Genomic DNA, 27333 nt, shown 5'->3' on the forward strand with positions numbered 1-27333 from the left:
TAAGATGCATGGGATAGGAAGCACAACTGGCCGTCAACAAAACTGAAACTGACTCCATTTTTGACAACTGTACAGATTTCTGAGATTTTATATTTTCGAGGCAGGCTGTTTGCTTACCGTCCTTTCTTGAACCAACATTGCACCTAATACAGGTTTAGGAGCCAGACATAGAGGCCCAATCTCACAAAGATATTTAAGTACCGAAGACCCATGCTGAGGTGCCAAAGTCCAAGTTTTGGATTTACTGTGATCCATAAAACTCACACCAATCCCTGAGAGCACCTAACACTTGGGCTGGGTCTACACAAGCAAGTTTTTTCAGAAAAGCCAGAACTTTTTCAAAAAACCCTGCAGAGCATCTACACACAACATGCGCTCTTTCAATCTGAAATCAAAAGAATGCGGCCCTTTCTTTCGAAGACCCTCTTCCTTTCCCAGGTGAGGAACAGTAATTTTCTCTGAAAAATTCTTTCCAAAAAAGCGTGTGTAGATCCATAAACCGGGGACAATAAGCATTCATCCACCTAAGTTGCATGTGAGTCCTGAGCCAGGCATGCTAAGAGGCCACCTATTGGCTCAGACAAAATCCAGATGACAGAAGAGGAAGTGGAGGTAGATGATGGTGCCCACTTTGTAACTTTTAATCCAGTGGTTTGAGCACTCACCAGGGAGATGGGAGACTGATGGTGTAGTCTCTCTACTCCAAAAGCTGTTTCATTTATTTATCCACAACAGAACAGCTTCAACAAGAAAGAACCCCATCAGAATATCCCACAGCTTAGTGGTTAGAGCACTTTGCTGAGAGATGAGAAACTGCTGTTCAAATCCTTCCTCCTCTGTGGCAAAGTGGGGGAAACTGAACCTGGTCTCCCACATCCCAGTCCAAGTGAATGCTCTAAATCCTGGGCTTAGAATTAGGCACCACCTCTTCCCACCCCATTTTGTGTGGAGTGAGATAGTTGTCTAACTCACACCTGCAAGAGGCACCTTAGTTGCCTGACTCCACGAGAGGGATTCCCCACCATGGGTCACTAAGCAGGTCTGGTCGGGACTTAAGCACCAATCTCTGAGGCTGCATGTACACGATGAGATAAATTCGAATTTAAGGCAGTTAGCTTGATTTTACCATGTGACTGTCTTCACTGTAAATACCATTAGCTCGGTTTTGGATGCACTAATCTCAAGATTACAAAATGGCAGTTACCTGACTGGTATAGCATCAAGCTCGAATTCAGAAGTTTGATTAAAGGCCAGTGTTGAAGAGCCACATCTTAAAAATCAAATTTATTAGCCTCCAGAGGTGTCCCATATGTAATCCACAATGCCCCTCAGTGTTCCGCTCTGGCTACTGCTCTCCAGTAACAGGAAGAGCCTGATTTTCCAAGCGGGAGCAGCGAGCCTTTACCTGTGGGCTGATGTTAGTTTATGACAGTCTAAGAAATGGCTTCTTTTTTTCTATGCTGTTAGCGGGGTGCATGCATCTACCCATTCAAATAGCCCCTTCAAGGAGTTCACTACTGTCTGTACACTTGCTATTTTTTTCTGCGCTGCCAGGCGCCAGCCCTGGCCCCGCCGTACCATGTGTCAACAAGGCTGTGCTGGGGGTCGTGCTTGGATAACACGCCAGGAAACTTCTTCTCAGAGGTTTACATTTGTGTATGAACACCCTTCCCTCCCCCACAGGTGTCACACAGTCTGGGTCTTTCCCATGCTCAGGCACATCACGTGGGTAGCCCCCAACCCAAACCAATAAAAGGATGTGCCTGCCATTCAGTGCTGGCAATGCTGCCAGTCGCACAGGAAAGAGAGGGCTTTGCTGCTGCCGTGGGGAAGTCTCCCCCAGCGGTTAAGATATTGGGGGCTTTGCTGCCGCCATGGGGAAGAAACAGCTCAACTGGTCATCCAATGACAACCCCCCCTTGGCCCATACCTGGGCTTGCTGCTGCCGACATGGAAAAGTCTCCCCTGGTGGCTAAGGGGCTTGCTGCTGTCGGGGGAGAATACTTCAACTGGTCATCCAGCAAACCACACCTCTCACCAGCCCATACCTGGGCTTGCTGCTGCCGCTGAGGAAAAGTCTCCCCCAGCAGCTAAGTGGCTCGCTGCTGCTGGGGAAGAATCTCCCCTGGTGGCTATGGGGCTTGCTGCCAATGGGGGAGAATACTTCAACTGGTCATCCAGCGACACTCTGTCACCTTGGGTTTGCTGCCACCGAGGGAAAACCAACAATTCTTTTTTCTGCAATGATGGGAGGTGGGATGGATGGCCACTTGAGAATACAGTCACTGAACTCGTGTTGCCATTACAGCCTAGGGGGAAACCAAACATTCTTTCCTCATCCATTCTTCTCAATCTGATATTCTGCGACCCTGCATGCTTTTCAGGGATCGCATTTTGGCAATGATGGGAGGTAGGATGGACGGCCAGTTGAGAGCACAGTCACTGCACCCATGTTGGCAATATAATGTGTGGGGAAACCAAAAATACCTTCTTGTAATTTTGAGTGTCTTCTGCATTATTTCCAATGGATCAACATTTTTAGGGATAGGAAGGTGAACGATGAAAATGCAATGGGGGAAGATGACATCAAGACCAGTGAGCATACCCAGAATGCTATCCTTCTAGGCATCCTTCAGTCTGCGTAGACTATGGATCGCGCCTTTTGTAACTCCATTTAAGATCGTCATTTGCAGCATTGACTGTGACTGTGGAGGCCCACACGAGAGTGACAGTCCTTGCTACATCTGCTGCATATGTAGTGGGTGTCTGGCAGGTCCTGGCTGTCCTTTCTACGGGCTCACTTCTCCTCTGCCAGCTGTCTGATCTTCATCTTGCCCTTCTGAAGGCCCTTGTGTAGTTCCTGCTTCCAGCTGCTGCGGTCGTCTGCCAGCTCTTCCCAACTGTCTGGGTCGATGTCTGCCTCCTTAAGGCCCCTCTTACAGATGTCTTTGCAGTGCAATTTGGGGCATCCAGGAGGTCTTTTGCCAGAGGCTAGCTCGCCGTACAGGATGTCTTTTGGGATCCTTCCATCATTCATCCTGTGGACGTGGCCAAGCCAGCGGAGCTGCCACTGCCTGAGGAGGGTATGCATGGTTGGAATTCCAGCTTACTTGAGGACGGCGTTGTTGGTCACTCTGTCCTTCCATGATATCCCAAGAATGCGCCTGAGGCAGGGCAAGTGGAAGACATTCAGCCTCTTTTCCTGGCGGGCATACAAGTCCAAGACTCGCTGCCATACAGGAGGGTGCTGAGGATGCAGACTCTGTAGACTTGCATTTTGGTGTGAGTGTACAGCTTGTTGTTATTCCACACTCTCTTGCTGAGTCTGAACAGAGTTATGGCTGCTTTTCCGATCCTCCTATTTAGCTCAGTCTCTAGCGACAGGGTGTCAGTGATGGTGGACCCGAGGTAAGTAAACTCGTGGATGACCTCTTGCGTGTAATTGTCAGTGATGATTGATGGAAGCTCAGCAATGTCCTGACCAAGTACGTTTGTCTTCTCCAGGCTGATGGTAAGCCCGAAGTCCTTCCATGCTTTGGAGAACTGATCCAGCAGTTTTTGAAGCTGGCCTTCTGTGTGTGTCACTACAGCAGCGTCATCTGCAAACAGCGTGTCTCTAATGAGCACTTCCCGCACCTTAGACTTGGCCTTTAGTCTTGCAAGATTAAACAGTTTCCTATCAGATCTTGTGATGCTTCAGGAGGAGTGCGAAGAAGATCCCGAACAATGTCGGAGCAAGGACACATCCTTGTTTGACACCACTCCTGATGCTGAAAACATCTGATGATGTGCCATCATATTGGATGGTTCCTTTTGTGTCTTCGTGGAAAGACTGGATCATCTTGAGTAGCCGTGGTGGACAGCCTATCTTGTGGAGCAATTTAAAAAAGTCCATCCCTACTGACGGAGTCGAAAGCCTTGGTCAGGTCGATGAAGGCGACATAGAGTGGCTTCCTCTGCTCCCTGCATTTCTCCTGCGGCTGCCTCAGGGAGAAGATCATGTCAATGGTAGATTTCTCGGCATGGAATCCGCACTGGGATTCAGGATACACCCTCTCAGCAAGCTTCTGGAGTCTGCTGAGGATGACACAAGCGAACAATTTACCAGTGATACTTAGGAGGGAGATTCCACAGTAACTGTTGCAGTCACATCTGTCTCCTTTGTTCTTACACAAGGTTACAATGTTGGCGTCCTGCATATACTGTGGAACCTCACCCTCTCTCCAGCACAGGCACAGTAGCTCATGTAGGGGTTCCAGGAGTGTGTCCAAGGCACACTTGATTATCTCTGGTGGTATACCATCCTGGCCTGGGGCCTTTCCTACTGCAGTGCTGTCAATAGCTTTCTTCAATTCGACCACAGTTAGTTCCTGGTCCAGCTTGTCCATGACTGACAGCAGCTTGATGGCATTGAGGGCTGTATCAACCACAGTGTTCTCGTATGAGTACAGCTCGGAGTAGTACTCGACCCATCGCTCCATCTGTTTGGCTTTGCCAGTGATGACTTCACCAGATTTGGATTTCAGAGGTGCCGTCTTGCTCTGGATAGGACTCATTGCCTTCTTTATGCCTTCATACATTCCCCTGAGATTACCAGAGTCAGCACAGGTCTGGATACTGCTGCATAGCTTAAGCCAGTAGTTGTTGGCACAGCACCTGGCTGTCTGCTGTAGTGTTTTGCTGGCTACTCTGAGTGCTTGCTGGGCACTCTAACTCAGTGAGCGTTTATACTCCAGAAGTGCAGCGCGCTTCTTTTTGATGGCTAAAATCATCTCATCGGAGTTAGCTTTGAACCAGTCGTTTGTGTTGCCAGCTCTTCTTCCAAACACTGACAAGGCCGTATTGTAGATTGTGTCCTTCAGATGCTGCCATCTGGATGTCGCATCAGCGCCCCCAGGGCTGCTGCGCAGATTCTCCTCAAGGGTCTCTCTGAACATTTCGGCTTTTTCTGAGTTTGCCCTCTTTCTGGCATCAGTGCAGGGCCTTCCAGTTGGTTTAAAATGTTGCAGCTTCTTGGGTCTCAGCTTGAGCTTGGAGCAGACTAGTGAATGATCTGTATGGCAGTTGGCACTATGGTAGCTGCATGTCAGGAGGTCATTTTTGAGGTTGTCGCATCTGGTGATGACCAAGTCTAATTGGTGCTAGTGTTTCGAGCATGGGTGTCTCCGTGACATTCTATGCTGTGGTTTGGTTCGGAAAAATGTGTTTGTGATGCACAGATTGTGGTACGTGCAAAGTTCGAGGAGACGCTGCCCATTGTCATTCATTTTTCCCACACCGAAGTGACCTAGGCAAGAGGGCCATGAGTCACGATCGGCTCCAACTCTTGCACTGAAGTCACCCAAAAGGTACAATTGTTCATGAGCAGGTATTTGCACTATGGCAGCACTGAGCTCGTTATAGAACTTGTTCTTTGCTTCTGGTGTGGCGTTCAGGGTTGGAGTGTAAGCACTAATCAGGTGGACGGGACCGGCGCAGGTTTGAAGTTTGACCTGTAGGAGTCTTTCTGATCCGCTCGTGACTAGTTCCACCATTCGCAGAAGGGTGTTTCTGATGACAAAGCCGACACCGTGCTCCCTGGGTTCCTCTTGGGCTTTGTCCTGCCAGAAAAAGGTGTAGTCTTTTTCCTTTAGGGATCCCGAAGCTGTGAGTCGCATCTCCTGCAAAGTGGCGATGTCAACTTGGAGCCTCTTCAGTTCCTCGTTGATGACAGCGGTCTTTCGGGTGTCCCTGATGTCCTGAAGATCTTCAGTCAAACTGGTCAACATGGTCCGTACATTCCAACAAGCAAGCTTGAAACTTTGATGATTTCCTTTTCTTAATAATTTTCTTGTTGGTTTGTCAGGTGCTCATTTCAGTCACTTGTCAGGTTTGGGAACCTTAAGCTTCATGCACCCAGTGAGGCAAGTGAACTGTGGCGAGACAGTATGCTACTGGCTGGGGGCTGCCCAGCTTAAGGCAGGCAGCGACTGTCCAATGAGATGTGATGGTCTCTCCCACCGTCGGAAGCAACCCCTGGCGCTCGTTCTCTACGCCAATCAAGCAAGAACTTATAACCAGTATCTGTTGCTTCCCGTGTTGGTTCAACGCTGTTAAGCAATGCTGGAGTACCTCTCCAGGCGTGAGCCTGGGCAATTTTTATGGAGACCCTGGGCTGCCGAAACACCAGGCCCCCCCCTTAGCTTTACTGATATAGTCCAAAGGAAAGGATAACCTCTACGTTTGGTACCAGCTCAGCTGGAGGAGTTGCCAGGACAGTGCCAGAAGTTGACACAGAACCACCTTAGGACTCCCCTCTGGATTTTCTGTCAGGGTTTACTCCCTTAGCCTTACTCGTTCCCAGGATAACCCACAAGGCAGTGGGGTGTCTTCCTCTGCCTTCACAGGAGTTGTCGATTTCCAGCACCACAACTCCTGGTCCACTGTAGAGACTGTGCATTAGAAGGTAGAAGGAACAAGTCCCTCCATAAGGTCGGTATGTGAGACAGACCAGACCCCCTCACTGTGTTTCGCCTGCGAGCTGATGCAGTTGCCCACGGGATGGCGTCACCGTAATGCACAACAGCTGCTAGAAGCGAACAGTGAGAGTTGAGTGGTGGGTGAGGACCAGTGATTCTGTCTGCCTGAAAAGGTGCAGCTGCCAGAGAGTCAAAGGTACTACCTCTACCCCAGGCACCCCATATCCTCCCCCAAATGCTATGGGGATGAGGAAACTGTGGGATAGCTTCCCACAATGCACTACTGCAACAGTCGATGTTACCCAATATGTGTGTGGCAGCAATGACTCGACTTTGTGGGGAGCAAGATGTAAAGTGAGGATGGTAAAAATTGAACTTATAAATTCCAAAATTAGAAAATGGATATAAATAAATTTGAATTTATCTTGTAGCGTAGACGCAGCCTTAGTATGCTCCCCTTTCAGCAGCATCGTCCAGTGGTTACCTTGTGGTGTTTCTCATGTAGTGTGCTGGCTTTTGTGGATCATGTTCAGTGGGATCTCTCTCTCCCCTTTCATTGTACAGGAAACTTTAGCACCTAACTTGGCTTGTGGTTCGCAGTGGTGTTCCTGTGATTTTCTAGGCACCCAAAAGGTAGTCACTCTGATGCTCAACACTGCAGTGCCCAATTTCCTTCAAGGATCCCACCCACACTATAGCACCTTTCAGGCTCAACAGCCGACTACATGCACTAACAACATATACTAGCTTTGTGTGACTAGTTTGGAGTAAATGACTCAGGAAAAACAAAATATATAATTTCAGATGATTAAAAATATTTCAGAAATATTGCAGTTAAATATTTCATTCCACAGTTGTTTGCACACTTGTTTCAATAATGAGCTTCATATTAGCTAAACCAACCACATAAAACCAGATTCTAGGCACCATTTCAGCAGCCCAAAGGGAACATAAAGATACCCTATGTGGGCAAAAGAGAATTCCTTGGTGTGGGGCAATCTTTTCAGGAGAAAGAAGGGGTACTCAGATGTACTGCATTCTATCTTGTTCTCACACCACCCAACTCAAAAGTACGTGGCTGAAATGTACTGTAATCCCCCTACTACAATGGCCCTGGGTGGCTATTACAACTCTTTACAATTCAGAGGAGCATTTAGGCTGCTCCAACATAGAGAGTCTGACAGTCTAATGCAGGGGTCAGCATCCAAAATAGCAAGAAGAGCTTTTTTTTTTCAAATTCGATAAAAAACTGAATAATTAAAGACCATAATGCATGTGAATACAAGACAGTTCTTAAACAACATCAAACCAGATTTTTTGTAACCTCTGTTTTAACAACAGCGCACACGATGGTTTGTAATGTGATACATGTTTACTACAGGACATTCACAAACTTTTTACATATTCTCTCAAGGTTGCATTCTCTGTTGGTGGTGAATTTCTCATTGCAAAGGAGACATAAAGGGAGCCCAGGCAAATTTGATACAAATGCAAAGGACTGGGTTTATTCACTTTGAAATTCTCTGCTTTCATTTTTGATTTACTCTTTTTATGAAGCCATTCCAACTGCACTTCAATTATGCCAGTTTCATTTCATGTTTAATTTCAGTGTTGCCCTTCACAGCAGGAATGCCACAAGTTTCCTTTTCCTTATCCAAATTAAGACTTCATTAGCAACACAATCAAATCCCAGATACAGTATGATATCCCACAATGCACTGTACATATTAAAGGGGGGTTTATCCAATATTTTGAGATCACATACTGTTTGTTATTTAGACATGCGGTGTTCATTTTTGGACTTTCAGACATTCACCCTTTATCAAAAATAATTGGAAGGGTTGTTTTTTTCTTTTGCAATTACACCACTAGGAGCCACAAAGAAGTCCTTAAAGAGCTGCAGGTTGCAGACCCCTGCTCTAAGGGATCAAGGTAGCAGAAAGTCACCTATGTTCCCATACACCAAACACTGCTCTGACATGGCAGCTTGGGATCAGTTACCAGACCAAGATATAAGCTTTCTTAAATACCAGCGTTCTCAACATACCAAATACAAATCTAAGTATTGTCACATTATTTTTGGAGGGCAAATTTTATCACTATTGTGCAGACTCCAAATATAGTGAGTTCAACAAATAACACCCATGTTGGATTTTTTATACTGTAAATAAGGGGTTGGCAACCCCTGGCATGTGTGCCACTCTTGGCACGCGAGCCGATTTATAGTAGTAGCATGCCGCTGGGTCTCCAGCCACAACACCCCATACCCATGCAACAGAGGGAGGGGCAGGAATACAGGGCCAGGGCCACAGCCCTGTTGAGGAGTCCCTGATGCCATGCAGGGCCCCCACCTCCCCTGAGTCCCACCAATGAGCGGCAGTGCAGAATCAGAGCCATGATGTTGGGGCCCTCACTGAATCACATGGCTGAGATTGGAGCTCCAGCTGCAGGGCCTCTGCCAGGGTGCGGAGCCAGGGCTGGAGCCTCTATCCTGGGGCAGGGCACCACAGCACAGGTGGAGCCCATGCCCCGGGGCCCCTGCTGCATGGCTCCCACCAGAGCGCGTGGCTCCTGCTGGACTGTGGGAATGAGGCCAGGACCAGAACCCAGGCTCTGGATCCTCCACCAAAGGCTTCCCCCACAGCTTGGGGCTGGTGCAGCAGTGGGGCTGACCAGCCCCTTGCACAGCCTGCAGGCACCAGACATGAGGTTGGGGGCACCCTGGCCAATCCCTTTTGCCCACCGTACTAAACAGTAAAGCTCTGCTTCTTTATTTATTTCTGAAATTGTTGTAAGTATGGCTATTAGTGACTTTAAAAAGTATCACTGGCATTCGGTCTGTACGCAGAGGTCAAGAGGTCAAATTTCAGCACTCTGCCTTGGAAAGATTGCTGACACTGCTGTAGACAAAGCCATTCAGGTTTTGCAAAATCCAGGAATTTCTTCATGATATGGCAAAATAATTGACATGTCTCTTACACTTGCAAACATGATAACTAAGTTCTGCAAGTTATTGAGATAATTTCCAAAATTAGTTTTGTTGTGATTCTTATATCAAATTGCCATTCTGACATTCACATTTGCTTATGATCAGAGTCCTAGCAAAGACAGTATTTTCCCATGCTTTCTTCGGCACGCCATAAAAGGCCTCTCATATTAATTAAACATTTCCAATTTTAAGGCAGTTTTTAAAATTTCAAGTACCTATAGATACAGATATACAATTTTTAATTATTTTATAAAAGGAGAAAAATGTTTTAATGAAAAATGCATTCCAACAAATATTTAACTTACCAAACCCCATACAGCACCAGGAGATGTAGCAATTATGGTAGCTGCTCTGGGTGTATTGTACATTAAGGCCAACTCACCAAAACTTCCACGATTATCGTAGCTACCAACACACCTCCCAACACCATCACATTTTACATAAATGTCGTATGTCCCTCTGTTAACAAAATGCAGAAATACAGTGAGTAGTAAATACAGCCACCCTCTGTGCTCCCCCATGTTCCTAACAGAGCAGTTAGATAGTTTAGTTTATTGCTTTGTTTAGTTTACCAAGATGGTTATGTACTGTACATTACACTGATGGTATTGCTCTGAAAATATAAATTTTGTGCAGCTAAATGATACCGAGTAGCTTCTAGGGACTTCTCACTTATTTGTGTATGCCTTAGAAATGGTGACTATTTTGAAGAACAGTTACAATTTCTTTATGATGAAAATTTAAAAAAAATCAGAATGACAATAATAAATTACATGTAAATAAAATCCATTATTAAAAAATAAAGAACACATTTTGGGTCTAAATTATTTAACAATTTCTTTTTAACCAAACTCTATAAAAAGTCTTTACAAAGAAATGGTTTCTGAAAATTAGGCTCTACTATTAAACTACTTTCAAATAAAAAAGTTCTTTCATATTTAAAATGTTCTTTGAAACAGTGATCAATATGCTACACTGGTGAGAACGGTGCTAAAACATACTACGAGTTCTTATAAAGAGTAACAAATACAAAATAAAGATATTGTACACTCTCTGATGTAAAGTTTTAACTTTGAACTGCAAAGCAGACCCTCAAAATTATTCTCAATAAGGCTATGAGTTCGTTATGGAAGTCACTGGAAATCATGGAATCTATGTTCCAGTGATCTTCAGGACTTCAGCCTGCAGTGGCTGGAATTTGCAGGATCCCCTGCCTCCTGGGAAGGCAGAGAGCTGCAGGGTACCTCTGCCACTTCTGGTGGCCTCCACAGCTCCAAGCCACAGCAGTCGGAGTACCCCACAGCTCCTGGTTGCCACAAGCAGCAGGGGACTACCATGGGTGGTGGAGAATTACCAAAGCTCCCAGTTGCTGAGGGCAGTCACAGAGCTGCTAATGGTGGGGGAACCCCACAAATGACACAGGGAAACCCATAGCACCTAGCCAACAAACACGTGAGGCGGGAAACCTCTGAACTCCCAAACATCAGAGATGAGGAGGGTCTCACAAGCTCCTGGCTGCCACTGGTGGTCAGGAGCCCAGTGCTACCAGCCCCTGTGGGTGGCAGGGAAACCCTCAAGCACCTAGTTATCACAGGGGAACCCCCAAGCTCCTGTGCCAGGGGAACATCACAGCTCCTAGCCCCTGTGCAACTGCTCTGCTTCAGATGGTGTAGGGACCCTATATCTCTATTTTGTCATGTATATTTTTAATAAAAGTAATGGACAGGTCATGACTTCCATGAATTTTTCTATTTTGGTCATGTCTGTCCATGAATTTTACTTAAAATATCCACGACAAAATCTTAGCCCTATTTATCAATAGTGGTTTCTCTGAAAAAGAAATAAAACATGACATAGCCACCCTATTAGTGTTTGATAGTGCTCTATTGGCTACTTCAGTGCCAAATATTCATAGGCTTCCTTTGTGCTAGTAATTGGAACAGAATTCAGATAACCCTACAATTCCTTTCCCTTCAAAGTCAAGGAGATTGTAGACAGATGGTAAAAACCACCTAGACCTGACAGCTATGTATCTGAAAGAAATCACTGAGTCCCTGCAGCTTTCTGAAGAGGAATTGGCTAAGACATAAGCCCAGAAGAATTGGAGAAACTTTGATCCTCTAGTGAAAAATCCCTAGTATGTGTCACAGTCTCCTCAGAGATATACAGAACACAACTATCTCTGTAAGCCAGCACTGATAGCTCTGACTGTATCATTATATCCTACTTCAAACTGAAAATGGATAGTATAAAAAGGTAAGTGCATTGACCTTGAAGGGGTCACTATTAAAACGAACTATATTGATGACTTTATAAGAATTTTGTCAAAGGTAAACAGCAGCAACAGCAGCAGCAAGACAAAGGGTGCTTCCAAATCACAGTTTCAGTAATTGTAACTATCATTTTATTTACTAATCTTACTCTATGAAGTATTAGATCCACAAGGCAAATGTCCTTAAAATTTATTCTGACTAACAAGAAACTTCACCAACAGCATTGAGACTATAATAAGATTTCAAATCTTGAACACTAAATCTTTTCCAATTATTGGTTAAGGTCCAGTTATCAAACAGTCTTTGTGGTAGCCCACTAAATTAAAAGAACAGTGATGTGTTCCCTTTCAAATATTTTATTACAGGTGGGTTCAGAGTACTTTTTTTTCCCACTAACTGCTGTTTATTGTTCAATTACACTTTGACTCTGATTAAGTATCTTTGCATTTTCTTTCATATATGCGTACACCTGTCCAATTTAACCAAAAGTATGTGCAAAAATGTATTTTTGTTGATACAACTGTTCATAATCTTCTGCATTTCAGTTCTATATAATCACTCACCTATCAATTACATAGAAGTTGTCACCATCATCACCTTGATCGATGACATGTTCCCCTCCTTCAACCAGCTTTTCAAACATAGCATCTAGTACCTGAGACATCTGTTCCTATTTTAAAAAAACAACAGAAACAACTGGAAGATGAAATAATAATAATGCGAGATTGCTTGTTTGATATCCAAAATATAGTGTGATATCCAAAAATACTAGTTGGAATCCCCAGCAGCCACATAAAATACATTAACTGTTGATTTCCTAACTAAACATTTGTAGCAATACAGTATTTACTTAGCTCCTTTCAATATTATTAAATCTTTTATGACTATCCCTTGAACTATTAAGGCTACATCTACACTACAAGATAAATTCAAATTTATTGAATTCAGCTTTGTAATGGTGGCTTTTAAAAATTCAAATTTGAGTATGCTCACCTCCCCACAAAGTCCCCACAAAGTCAAGTTAGTGATGCCATACTAAATCACCAAACATCGATTGTTGCAGCTATACATTGTGGGAACCTATCCCACAGTTCCCTCAGCCCCAAAGCATTCTGATTTTTTTCACTAGAGCAGTATGGGAAAATAATGCCCCACAAGTGGTTGTATGTGATGTCATCTCACACTACATTGCCCTCATTCCCCTCCTGTGGAAAGCAGTCATTTTTTCAGAAGGAAAAGTAGGGAAACCCAGGCAAAGGAAAACCAAATAGGCTGGCTTCAGAAGGTGACTATACCATATAAACAGGTTGCTCAGCTGCTTTTCCCCCATTGAAAGAACACCTTTGCATTATTCCTTTTAGGTGTGACTTTTGTCTGATCAGCCAACCACTGTGCGAGGCAGAGGACTGTCATACCACCCTGGGATCATCTAGGTGACTGTGCCATTTCAACTGGTCCCTCATCTACTTTTCCCCCTTTGAAACCACAGATCACTGAATTAACTGAAATACCAAAGATTTTACAAAAAGCAGATGTAACATCATCTCTGAAAATATCACGGGAACAGATTACAGCTTGTGATATCCAGCCCACCCCCCACATATGTTGAGGTGTGGGGGAGGTAGATGAAGGACTAGTTGAGATGGTCCCTTCAGGGGCTTTCTGCTAACCCCCTGGTGCATGCTGTCCCACCAAAAATATAGCAAAGATCAAGTTCCCCGTCTTGTGTTGCCTATGTAGGACCATCCAGTCTCCACGCCTTCCCCCAGCAGCCAGTCCATGAAAATCAAATCTTTGTGGTGCAGGGGGCAGAGGGGACTTACCCCCTGCATCAGCCAGCCCTCAAAAATCTTTCCTGCCTTTGGATGTGGAGCTGTTTGGCAGCATGGGCTATACTGCACCACAGGCATGTACTTTTATTGGGTAGGGGCTAGCCACATGACGTGGTTGGGTGGGGAATAGACTGTGTAGCACCTGTGGGGGAGGTGGGGACTGCCTCATACAAATGTGAACCTCAGAAAAGAAATTTCTCAGTCTCTCATATAAGCATGAACCCCACAGCTTAGCAGCCATGTCGTGTGGTGGTGTGGGGGCTGGCGCCAGTGCTGAAAAAAATCTTGGCCTCTCCTGCTATGTCTTGTGCAGGAAAGAAGCCACCACCCTGTGGTGGGGCTATTTTTTCCATGTCTAGATGTGATCGCCACACTGATCATAAGTACATTCGAAATGGGCCCAGGTGCCCACTTCAATTTCCCGGCCTTCCTGATGCTGAATTCAAATTTGCAGGCTTCCTGCTATCTACTTCCTGCACACCCGGAGAGCAGCACAGATGGAAGTGGCCAGAGCAGACAACCAGGGGCCTTTGTGGAATATGTACAGGACACCTCTGGAAGCCAGTAAAGTCAATTTAAATAAATGCCATTTCCACACTACCATTAATCCGACCTTTTAAATTCTAACTTGGCACTACACGGACTCACATGGTGGGTTTAATAATATTGACGTTAGCGCGCTCTAAAATTTACCTCATGGCGTTCACAGTGAAGACAGTAATATTGCAAAATCGAGCTCACTGCTTCAAAACTGACTTTATCATGTAGTGTAGACATAACATATGTTTTAACATTGAAATGACCTTGTATGTGTAAATACTCATGACTCTACACAATATTAGTCACATATAACTGATATCTAAGAAGCACACAGAAGATAGATTATAACTTATAAAGGGGAGTGCTAGACATAGACACCCCTTGCTGGAGGGTCCAGGAAAGAGCAGTAGAGGGGCATCTTCTAGGCTGCCTAGAGAGACCAAGAGGAAACAGCCAATCAGCGAGAAGCTGCAGGGAGAAGCTAATCAGAGTCCGGCAGGCTCATATAAAAAGGAGCTGCTGGATCGGCCTGGTTCAGCAGTTAGTCGGAGCCAGAGAAGCAAGGAAGGTGTTCCTGGCTGGCTGCAGAAACTGCAGGCAGTTGCTACTTATAAGGTCCCTTGGTTGGGACCTGGAGTTGTGGGTGGGTCCAGGATCCTCCCAACAGCCACCAGCCACTAGGAAAGTGGCTAAGGCATTCAGAAAGGAAGTAGCTCAGGGAAGGGGTTGAAGACCTAGAAAAAGGGTCAGTATTTGTGGGACTTTTGATCTTCCCTGGAAGGAGAGTGAATTGTACTGCAAAGAGGGACTCATCTGAGGAAATGGAATAACTGGCAAAGAGCCTTCAGGGAAGAAGCTCTGAGAAAGGACAAAATAAGAGAGCCCAGAAGGAGCCAAGAGACAGCTTCGGAAGCAAGCCCAGGAGGATATATAACCAGGGTACTGTGATAGGCCTTGTTGGATTTGTACCCCAGAAGGGGTTTGTTTTATCCACATATGAACTGTTTGTGACTCAGCCTGAGTGCTGAGTCACTGAAGACCCACCTGACAAGGGCAGTAGCAAGCAAGAGTAGTGCAAAGCTAAAAGAAAAGTAGGTGCAAGCACATATTTTATTGATGCAGTGTTCAAGGGAGGTGAGTGGGCTTTTACACATAACTACATACTCCAGCTTCAGAAAAAACAAACATCTAGCTTTTTTGAAAGTTTGGCACATTTCAAGACAAAACACCTATCAGGAGTGGCTTTTCATTAGTCATACCCTGAATACAGGAGACTGGACTAGATGACCTCAACAGATAGTTTTCTAGTCTTTCACTTCTATGAATCCATGTTCAATCTATACAGAAGCAACAGCTAAATGGAGTTTTCATTTTATTCATTTAGAATATCTATAATATGTGCCCTTTTCTCCTGTAAGCATGTAGCAGAGGTTACCAAATAGTGGCCTGTGCACCACTGATGGTGCACAACCCTGATGTTCCATCAACTTACTTCAAAACAATTTTTTAAGAAGGTGACACAGGATGTGAACTAATAAAAGTTTGGGAACTGCTGATCTACAGAAGGACTCTCTGTGCACAGAAACAGGTATCTACTTCTTGTAACTGTTGTTCTTTGGACTGTGTTACTCATGTCCATTCTAAGTGGGTGTATACACATCATGTGCATGATCACTGGAAGGTTTTCCAGTTGTGCTACTTGTTGGGTCAGCTCAGGCACCCCTGGAATCATGCTGTCATGGCCCTGCATATAGGTCCCTGTTGAACCATCATCTCTGCTTTTCCTTCTTGATAGTTCACTCTAACAAAGAGAATGTGGGCAGGTCTTAGAATGGACAGGATCAACAAATCTAGAAGAATAACAGTTATGAGAGGTAGTCAGCTGTTTTTTCTTCTTCAGCTGCTCGCTCATGTTGATTCCAAGTAGGTGACTCCCAACCTTTATCTAGAAGGTGGGGTCAGAATTCATGGGATCACTGTTTGAAGCATTGGTCTGCCAAATGCTGTATTGTCCTTGGTATACTAGGTAATGGCAGAATAAGAAATACAAGTGTAGACTCTGCACCATGGTGCTGCCCTGTAGATCTTTTGGATCAGGACCTGAGCCAGTAATTCCACCACGGAGGCCTGCACGCTTGCAGAACGTGCCCTCAGTGCAGGTGCAAGTGTCTTTGCTAAAACTGTAATGCGCCTGGATACAGGATATGATTGACTATGAAATCCTTAGAGAGGCCACCAGGGGGCTCTTCATCCTGTCTGGTGCCAAAACAAGTAAGTTCTATTTACAAAATGGCTTCCGCTGCTCAATATAAAAGGTTAATAATGCCCTCCAACATCCAGGAAGTGGAGTCTTTGTTCCTGGCTTAGGGTAAAAGACTGGAAGAAAAATGTCTTCATTGGCATAAAACTGACCTTAGGGAGAAAGGGTGGATGAAAGCAAAGCAGCACTTCATCTTTTTTAAAAAATATGATGTAAGGAGAATTAGACCTGAGGCCTTGAGAGCTCAGACATCCTCCGGGCTGAAGTTATTGTGCCAAAGAATTTCAATTTCTACGAAAGATAGAATGAACGTGTTTCTAAGCGCTTGAAGGGAACCCCATCAATCTTTAAAGCACCAGGCTGAGGTCCCACGCCAGGTTCAGATGCTAAACTTGCAGATATAATCTGTCCAGTCCTTTAAGAAAATGGCCCACCCATCAGGTTAGCAAAGACTGATTGGCCTGCTGCTCCTCGGCGGAATCCTGAAATAGCAGCCAGGAGATCCTTTACTGATGAGATTGACAAGTCCTGCTGCTTTAAATGTAGCAGATAGTCTAAGATAAAGGCAACTGATGATCACATTGGAGAGGCATGACTTCGTAAACACCACATATAGAATCTCCACGACTTGGCCAAGTAGGTGACCTGGATAGATGGTTTCCTACCTCCAAGGAGAAATCTTTCGAACCGGTTCTGAACATATCAGATCGGCCATGTTTCACCCTACAGCTTCCAGGATGTGAGGCGGAAAACAGACTGAGGCTACATCTACACTAGCAGATAAAATAGAATTGAAGGCAGCTTGATATTACCACGTGACTGTCTTCACTGTAAAGACTAGTACCTTGATTTAGGGAACACTAATATTTATATCATAATATTGTCAGAACCTACAGGGTGTAGTGTCACATTCGAATTTAAAAGTTTGAATAAAGGCTAGTGGGGAAGTGCCACACCTTAAAATCAAATTTATTAGCCTCCAGAGGTGACCCATATGTAACCCACAATGCCCCTCAGTGCTCTGGTTAGGCCACTGCTCTCCACGGCTACGTCTACACGTGAAGCCTACACCGAAATTGCTTATTTTGATGTAGCAACATTGAAATAGGCTATTTTGATGAATCACGTCTACACGTCCTCCAGGGCTGGCAACGTCGATGTTCAACTTCGACGTTGCGCAGCACCACATCGAAATAGGCGCTGCGAGGGAACGTCTACATGCCAAAGTAGCACACATCGAAATAGGGATGCCAGGCACAGCTGCAGACAGGGTCACAGGGCGGCCTAGCGCTTCTGGGGCAACAGCTAGCTGCTCCCTTAAAGGGCCCCTCCCAGACACACTCAGCCTGCACAGCACATGGTCTGAGGAGCCATAGGCACACAGACCCCGGGTGACGCAGGCATGGACCCCCAGCAGCAGCAGCAGCCAGAGGTCCACCCAGCCCTCCCGGCAGGAGCAGGGCTCGCCCTGATCCATGCCATGCGGGAGGCAGCTGAGCACCTCCTTGCTACACCGGAGGAGGAGCTGCCCCCAGGGCAGCAGGGCTCAACCCCCAACTCTGCAGCCCCCCGCCTCACACGCCGGCGGCTGTGGAGCTACCCCACCAGCACCGACTGGTGGGAGCGGCTGGTGCTTGAGGAGTGGGACGATGACCGCTGGCTCAGGAACTTCAGGATGAGCCGGCAGACATTTCTGGAGCTGTGCCAGTGGCTCACCCCCGCACTCAGGCACCAGGACACTGCCATGCGGCGTGCCCTCCCTGTGGAGAAGCGGGTCGGCATCGCTGTCTGGAAGCTGGCCACTCCAGACAGCTACTGATCTGTGGGACAGCAGTTTGGTGTCGGCAAGGCCACCGTCGGGGGTGTCCTCATGGAGGTAAGAGAACCCACGGGGGGAGGGCAGGGCAGGGCAGGGGAGGGGGGCCCGGGCAGAGAAGGGCGGGGGAGGGGAGGGGAGGGGAGGTCGGGGGAGGGCAGGGCAGGGCCACGCACACCCTGCTCACCCCTCATTGGTGCTCTCCCATGTGCTTTCCCTGCATATTGTGCGTGCCATCAATGCCATGCTCCTGCACAGGCTCGTGAGGCTGGGGGACCCAGATTACACCATCGTGGCCTTTGCCACCCCGGGCTTCCCCAATTGCTTCGGGGCTCTGGATGGGACTCACATCCCCATCCGCGCCCCGCATCACAGTGGAGGATGCTACATCAATCGCAAGGGCTACCATTCTGTGGTCCTCCAGGCCTTGGTGGACAGCCAGGGCCGTTTCCAGGACATTTATGTGGGCTGGCCTGGCAGCACCCACGACGCCCGGGTTTTCCGGAACTCGGGCCTGTGCCGCCGGCTGGAGGTGGGGACCTACATCCCCCAGTGGGAGATCCCTCTGGGGGACACCACCACGCCCCTCTGCATCATCGCAGATGCGGCATACCCCCTCCAGCCCTGGCTCATGCACCCGTACACGGGCCATCTTTCCGCTAGCCAGGAGCGCTTCAACCAGCGCCTGAACCACGAGCGCCAGGTGGTGGAGCGCTCATTTGGCCGCCTGAAAGGACGCTGGAGATGTCTCCTGACCTGCCTGGATGCGGGCCCCAACAACATCCCCCTGATTGTGGGTGCCTGCTGCGCCCTGCACAATTTGGTGGAGAGCAAGGGGGAGGCCTTTTTCCAGGGCTGGGCTGCGGAGGCCGGCAGGGCCGACGTGCAGCCACCCGCTGCCCTCAGTCGCCAGGTGGACCCCGAAGGGACCCGGGTCCGGGAGGCCCTGGGGGCCCACTTCGATGATGAGGCCGCGGGGTGAACTCTGCCAGGCCCCGCACTGCCCACCCCTTCCTCCACAACACTCCCTGCCCCAACGCCCACACCATGGAGCACCCAACCGCACCCCCCTCCCACTTTTCCTGGACAAATGCCAGCACGCACTTGTGGCTGAACTTAAACTGCTTTTTCTTTTAGAACTTTTTTTTTTAACTATAAATAAAACAAGAACAAACTATATATAACGTGTGGAACAAAAGTAATGTGTACAAATAAAACAATAGTAATAAAAAAGTTTGTTCACTAATAAAAAGAAAACCAGGGATGATAAAGGGGAGAACTATTTACATGCGGGGGACGGGGCAAACGGGGGGCACAAATTAATAAGTCACAACTATATACAAGGAGGGGGGGCACGTCCCGGGCCCCTCGCCCCTAAAGTCCGGCACTGGGCGTGGGCGGCCGGGAGCCCCGCCGCGGCTGCAGCCCTGTCCGGGGCTGGCTGGGGGCGGGGCGGACCGGAAGATATGCCTGGCGAGTCTCAGCTGGCTCCAGGGGTCCCTCGGCGCTCCGGCCCTCGGTGGTGGGTGGCGGGGCGACGGCGGACGGGACGGCGACGTGCGGAGCAGCTGGTGGTGCGGCGGGTGGAGCAGTCAGGGCGGGTGCTGCAGCGGCCGGCGTGGCATGGGGGGCCAGGTAGTCCACCAGGCGGTTGAAAGTCTCCATGTAGGCCCCCCATGCCTCTTGGTGCCAGGCGAGCCCCCACTCCTGCAGTTCGACACGGCGTTGCTCCACCTGCAGGCGCTGCTCCGCCACCTCCAGCTGCCGACGGTGGATGGCCAGCAGCTGGGGGTCTGTTGCCGTCGGCTGGTGGTGGCGCGAGGTCCGCCGTCTAGCCCGCCGTGGGGCCAGTTGGTCCTCGGCCGAGGGGCTTGCCTGGAGTGATGGCTCCGGAGGGGTCTCCAGGACCACTGATGCCTCGCCGGCGCTCTCTTCCAGCCCTTCTGATGGTGCAGCTGCGGGACACAGGAGAGGAGGGGGGGAAGAAGAATGGAGACAGGAGTTAGTGTGGGCCCCGAGCCGTGGCCTTTGTCCCCCCAGCCCTGTGCTGCAGATTCCCCATCCCCGTCCCCGGGAGATGCTGCTGTGATGGATGGAGTTCAGGGGTCCCCCTGCACTGCACCCCGTCCCCTGGTGGGAGCGACTCTCACTTCACTCCGCAGGGTCTGACAGGAAAGGTTTCTTAGGCCACAGATGCCCAGTTCCTCCCAGGAGTGACAGCACCAGCTGTCAGAAGAGACAGTCCTTCCAACCCGTCCTGGGGAGAAGACCCCAAGGGGTGCCCCTCTGGGATGCAGCTTTCCCCCTCCTCAGGCTGGCTGCCTTCCAGCTCTCCCTTCCCCTAGCCTCTACCTGCGGCCCCCGCCCTCCCCCCCCGATTTCAAAGCCAGCTCGGCTCCTCCCTCCTCTTTGTTCAGGGCAGAGGTGTCACCTGCCAGCTGTAGCCCCACGATCATCCTTTGCCCCTGGGAGCTATTCGGCTCTTGTTGCTCATATCTAGCCTGAGTCTCCCTTTTGCACTCCCCCCACTCCATCACATGCTGCTGTTGCTGCTGCTGCTGCTGCGGGGTGTCCCACCCCCTCCTCCCGGGGGCCCCTCGAGGTTCCGCTCCCCCCTGCCCCGGGGATGGGGCATGGCACTGTCGTGCAGGGTGTGGGGGGGCAGGGGCTGAAGCACTGCTGTGAGGGACATGGCCCTGCTGTCCTTGGGGCCATGGCCATGTAAGCATGTGGGGGGCCCTGGACACATATCTATTACCCCCGCCCCTCAAGCCCAGGGGTGTACACCAGAGGCGGGTACATACCTGTCGGTCCACTCCCACGGTCCTGAGATCCCCGGGGTGCGGACGCCCGGCTGCTGCTCCGGGATGGCAGAAGGAGGATCTGCAGCCCGGATTCTGCGGAGGAGGAGCCCCCCTCCTCCTCCTCCTCCTGCCGCGATGGCCCAGGGGTGGGCTCCGGGGGGGCCCCTGGGGTGCGGGGCTTACCTCCGGGGTGGACTCCGGCTGAAGGGCCTGCTGGGGCTCGTCGGCCGAAGTATCAAGGGTGGCCGGAGGGGAGGAGGTGTGCCGGGGGCCCAGGATGTCCCTGAGCTCCCTGTAAAAGGGGCAAGTGATGGGGGCGGCCCCAGATCGGCCGGCCGCATCCCGGGCCCGGGCATAACCCTGCTGCAGCTCCTTCACCTTACTCCTGATGTAATCAGGAGTGCAGGCAGGGTGACCCTGGGCAGCCAGGCCGTCGGCCAGCCGAGCGAATGCATCCGCGTTCCGCTTCTTGCTCCCCATTACCTGGAGCACCTCCTCCTCGCTCCAGAGCCCCAGCAGGTACCACAGCTCAGCCTCCGTCCAGGAGGGGCCCCGCTGCCGCTTGCCAGCCTGGCTGCCCACCTGGCTGGGCTGGCTGCCCTGGCTCCCCTTGGGGGGGGTCCCCTGGGGGGGCTGCCAGGCGGCCATTGATGGTCCTGTGGCTACTGAGGGACGTGCAGGCTGGCCACGTGTCTGGGCTGCTCCCTGCACGTTCCCTCAGCTTCCTGCACAGGAAGGGAGGGGGAGGGGACCTTTAAGGGGAGCTCCACGCGTCCACCATTGAGCTGAGGGGCTGCAGAGAGCGTCTCTCAACCCCTCAGCTGATGGCCACCATGGAGGACCCCGCAATTTCGAAGTTGTGGGACGTACAATGACTACACGGTCCCTACTTCGACGTTGAACGTCAAAGTAGGGCGCTATCCCCATCTCCTGATGAGGATAGCGACTTCGACGTCTCGCCGTCTAACGTCGAAGTTAACTTCAAAATAGCGCCCAACGCATGTAGCCGTGACGGGCGCTATTTTGAAGTTAGTGCCGCTACTTCGAAGTAGCGTGCACGTGTAGACACGGCTCACATGCGCAGGAATTAAATAACAGGAATACTGTGAATTTCAAATCGGAACCAGGAAGCCTGTGGTTGTGGGATCATATTTGTATGAGAGCCTGAGAAATTATTAGTGATGTGTGCGCATCTACCCATTACAAATTGCCACAGTATGGAGCTTGTGGTTTTGTCTCTACACTCTGTATTTTCCTCCGCACTGCCTAGTGCCAGCCACTGCCTCACCATACCATGTGGCAGCAAGGCTGTTGTGGGGGTTCTGCCAGACACCACATGGCTTACACTCCTGGGACTGAGACCTACCCCTCTTATCCCATGATAGCTTACTTTGCTTAAGACCCTTTGGTGAGGGACCTTGTCAAAGGTGAGATCAAAGGATGGTGTGTGGTACGTGAGGCATAGAGATCACATACTGAATGGTGATGATAAAAAAAAACAAAAAATCAATAAACTGCCTCATTTTCTGAGCATTATTCAGTCCATGCACTGAAGTAGCATGGGCCTTGTGGGAACAGTAGTATGCGATTGTGTAATTAGAACAGTCATAATGTGCATATACAGGCAATCTTAATTCTGGTTGCTCCTAATTTTGCATGTTCTGTTATTATATTTTTTCTAATGTTGTTTGTGTTTGCATATATACACAATAAAACCAGATGTAGCTTTTTATTGCAAAGTGTGTACATAACGTTATATGGAATGCTTTAGCTGGGACATTCTGCTAATCTACAGTACAATACCAGCAGCATTACAAATATGATAGAACTGACTTGAGTTAGACATATTTAAGAAAAAATATGTACTAAAAATGCACACTGTACAATTTTAACAACTTTTGCAGTCATTTAATTATTTTTTTTCCAACACGCAACAAACCATGGATTCATGATTGAGAATTATACGCATGCCAAATTTGAAGTTGTATTACAAAGGTTGAGTAGGAAAAACTAAATTTGAAATTATTTTGAATTATTTGGTTTAGTTATGAAATATTTGTTTTCATACTTGGATAATTAATACACCTCAGTGGAATTTCTTAAGCTTTTCAAAAATTATTACACTTTGGCATGAGAATAAACATATTGGCCACATCTACATAGGCAGCTTCTGTCGACAAAACTTGGTTTTTGTCGACAAAACTCACCGAGCATCTACACAGTTAAAGCATGTCAAGAGTTTGTTGACAAAACTCAGCTGTTTAGTTGGCAGTGTTATCCCTGTTCCTGATCAGGTATAATGCCTCTGTTGAGAGCACCCGTGTAGACAGTTCTGTTGGCAGAGAGGGCTTCTGGATCCATGGGCAGCCCTGTTTCCAGAGCTTCCAGTCAGCCGTTCTGTCGAGAGAGGGCAGGGCAGGGCAGAGTGGCTGCTCTCTGTTGACAGAGTGGATTGCTCTTTTAATCTACTTTATGTATAGAGACAATTTGTAGACATAGGTACTGCTGAGGTTTCTCTGTCAACAGTGACTTTTGTCGTCAGAGGCTGCCTGTGTACACGTGGCCACTGATGTCAATCAGAAGAAGAACATTTTTGAGAATGAGACTGGAAACATGGGTTTCTATCATGACAGCACACCTTAGAATAACAAAAACTCTCTTCTTGGGAAAAGAAAGAATCATTGCCATATCCTGTCACACTAAGGGATAGGGAGGAAATCAGGTTTTCTTAACATCCACAGCTGATAGTAGATTCATGAAGAAAGACTCCTGGCTGACACAAAGGACTTGAATGTTACAGTTCTTGTCCAGGATATTTTCCTTGTTTGAAATGTTGTGGCTAATGAAGTTCACTTCAAAACTTTGTTACAGCTGGCTTTGCAGGAGAAGGGAAAAAGCTGGTTAAACTGCAGTGAATTCACCTATTCCAAAGCAAAATGTTTTTGAGCAAATGTATTTGAGCATCCAAAATTAGACTGGATACATGAAGAGAAAAAAAGCCTGATTACTGTCTCAGTTACCCTGGTTTTATTCCACTACAACTTCAGTGGAGAGATTTTTAATTTATATCAAGGTGAGATCAATTAGGATCACAGACTTTACATGGCAGCAAAGAGAGCAGCACAGTGAGGCTGCAGCTACACTAGATTATTTTTCTCTTACAGTTTCTACCCTTGCATCCATAAGTGGTACCAAGAGTGGGAGCAGAAAGTTACACCACAATTACTTGTATAATCTACACCTATTTTGAGCAGGATTAAACAATACAATAGTTAATGTGCTGGATGACAGTCCACTCTAGCACTACCACTCCAAAGTTGTACAGAAGTACCAACTGTGGCAAACGTTAAGAACAAAAATGTGTAGTGTAGACACAATCTAACAATGCTTATGAATACTCTTCCAAATCTCATGGCATACAAGACCTGTCGTTCTAATCAATCAGAAACCTTCATTCCTTGTAATTATAACCTCACAGCACTGAACTAAGGAAACATTCAATATGTAGGTGGCTGTCATTATGACTGACAACTACTGAAAAAATACAGAATTTATTCTTAGTTCTCTATTCACACAATATGCAAATTTGCTACATGGTAAAGTCAAATAGCTTCGACTCACTAGAAAAATAACCCTTCTAGCACATAAATTGATTTTATACACTGGGGCAAAATTGTTTGTATGATTAAAATTAAATAATATTTGATCTCATACTGCAAGAAGAGAAGTTACCTGTTGCATTTGGCATTGAAATATTCATGAGACAATCTTTAAATTGAGTTGTTTCAAAATGCTAAGCTCTACTGTACAAAATTAATGGTCTAGAACACAGGAAAAATTACGCTTGGAACAAGAATTGGCAGCTTTCCAAATAATCAAAGGCTGTAGAAGTCTTGATGGTGCAGTAAAGGCAGACTATTAGACACAACTTTTCCAGTGGTTCTAGACATGCCTCTTAATTTCTTAATTAGTAAATTTGGCAAGTCTGCCCAGAGGGGGCACAATTTGTACAGCTTCTAAATATCTATATCTATGATACATGTGCTCTGTCTTCTCAACTTTTAGTGCCTTTAGGAAAAGAAAAGAATCACAGGATACAGTTCCATATAGCCACATTTTAGAAACTGTATTAAGACAACTGTCTTAAGAACAACAAGAAGTCCTGTGGCACCTTGTAGACTAACAGATATTTTGGAGCATAAGCTTTCATGGGCAAAGACCCGCATCGTCAGATGCATGAGTGGAGAACCCTACTTTGGAATCCCCACTCATACATCTGACAAAGCAGGTCTCTGCCCATGAAAGTTTATGCTCCAAAACACCTGTTAGTCTCTAAGGTGCCACAGGACTTCTTGTTGTTTTTGCAGATACAAACTAACACAGCTACCTCTCTAATACTTGTCTTCAGAACATATTACAATTATAAGCACATTTAGGGTTCATCTACATTATTGTGATGACCAGCATAGAAGAGCTGATAAAGAAAAAAAATTCCAAATTTAGTGCAGTCTTTGGATGGCATAAAGTAAATAAGGCCTAGGTGTAAAGGGGGGGAAAAACCACCAGAGAGCCCCCTAGTTTGTCACCACTGGAATAGCTATGCATCTTATTACTGGCACCTCACATATTTAGTAATGTGAGCCCTTTGGAAAGAGGAGAAACAGAACACTGATTTGGGTGCTTGCTTTGGACTCAGGAGATCTCAGTTCAACTCTGCTCAATCACAAACTGCCTATGTGACCTTGAGCAAATCATAAGGTATCCTCATGCCCCAGATCCCCAGCAATAAAATGGGGATAACAATAGTTCCCTACCTCACAGGAATGCTGTGAGGATAAATACATTCAAGATTGTGAGCCATATAAATACCAAGGACTGATAAACAGTCATTCCTTCACTCCAAAAAGACTCAGTTTGCACATTTTTTGATTCAGTTCTGTTCTTCCTTTCAATAACAATTTTACATGATCTACTCACAAGTTAAAATGACATCCTGTCATTACCTTTCACTCACTTTGGACAATTTAAGATTTCAGCATTGAGTAAGATTCAGAGTAACAGTGGGAGGAAAAAGAGGCACAGAGAGCCAGGGTGGGGAGAAAATAAGGAAGAGAAAATATTGAGAGAGGTGCCTACTCTGGCCGCTCGGCTATACTTCCCTCAATCCAACTGGCTTCTTTTTGCACATATCAACAATATGTAGAAAAAAAAGTTGCAGGATGAGGGGGAATTCAACTTGAATGACATAAACTGGAGGTCTCATGATGCCAGTACTAATACATATTTGTAATTTCTAAACATTACAGATGACAGTTTCCCAGTGCAAACAGCACTGCAGCCAATAACAACTTTGTCTAAGCAGATAAATGGGAATTGATCATGGAGCTAAAAATGAGCACTAACATAAGTACAAGTGAGCATGCTTTGATCACCTTGATGATGTGCAAGATAAATCAAATTGAGATCAATAACATACATACTTTCAGCTTTCACAGGGCTAACTTCATAAAGCTGAAAACAATCATGAGCCCAACTGGAGGAGGAAAATTGTAATCAAAAGAATGTAAATGATACCTGGGAAACATTTACGACATCACAAAAGCCACAAGCCCACAGTTAAGGAGGAAATCTATGCTGCATAAAACAAAGAACCTAATATAGCAGGGAAATAGAAGTAAAAAATCCAACAACAAAAAACAGATAATCTCATCATAAGACAATTGCACTCTTTACATTTCACTGGTATCTCTGGAGGATGTTAAATGGCAGCTACTAAAGTTAAAAAAAAAAAAATTAAATCAGCCAGTCCAAATGAGTTGCATCCAAAAGTTTTAAAAGAGCTAGCTGAAGATTTTGATAGACAATTAATCTTGTTTTTTCAAGAAGTCTTGAAACACTGGGGAAGTTCTAGGAGATTGGAAGAAAGCTAATGTTAGGTCAATTTTTTAAAAAGGGTAAACAGGATGATACGAGTAATTACAGGCCAGTCAGCCTGATATATGTTCCTAGGTTCCTAGCAAAATAATGGAGCAGCTGATAAAGAACCAAAGGAAGGTAATGTAATTAATAAGGTTTGCAGAAAACAGATCCAGGCAAACCAACTTGGTATCTGTTTTGATGGGATTACAGATTCGATGGGTAAAGATAACAGTGCTAGTGTTACACATATATTCACTTCTACGAGGCATTTGACTGAGTACCACATGACATTTTCATTAAAAAATTAGGCCATTATGAAATTAACAAGACACAAATTAATTGGATCAAAAGTGGGCTAAGTAATAGTTCTCAAAATGCAACTAAATGGAGACGCGCCATTGAGTGAGTCTGTTCTTAGTGGAGTCCCAAAGAACAGTTCTTG

At 46.9% G+C, this 27333-nt stretch overlaps 1 protein-coding gene across 1 annotated transcript in view; it reads right to left on the reverse strand.

The window, feature by feature from the left end:
• The window catches only part of PRKAR2B (protein kinase cAMP-dependent type II regulatory subunit beta), a 180712-nt gene that overhangs the window by 11812 nt on the left and 141567 nt on the right, over positions 1-27333 (reverse strand). Inside the window, exons 5-6 of the mRNA XM_074984145.1 lie at positions 12284-12390; positions 9753-9906 (exon numbers count right to left, since the gene is read on the reverse strand). Of these exons, the coding sequence (XP_074840246.1) occupies positions 9753-9906; positions 12284-12390 (261 nt within the window). The remainder of the gene's footprint in view (positions 1-9752; positions 9907-12283; positions 12391-27333) is intronic.

Source organism: Carettochelys insculpta, chromosome 1 (genome assembly GCF_033958435.1).
Source record: "Carettochelys insculpta isolate YL-2023 chromosome 1, ASM3395843v1, whole genome shotgun sequence".
Taxonomy (NCBI): domain Eukaryota; kingdom Metazoa; phylum Chordata; order Testudines; family Carettochelyidae; genus Carettochelys; species Carettochelys insculpta.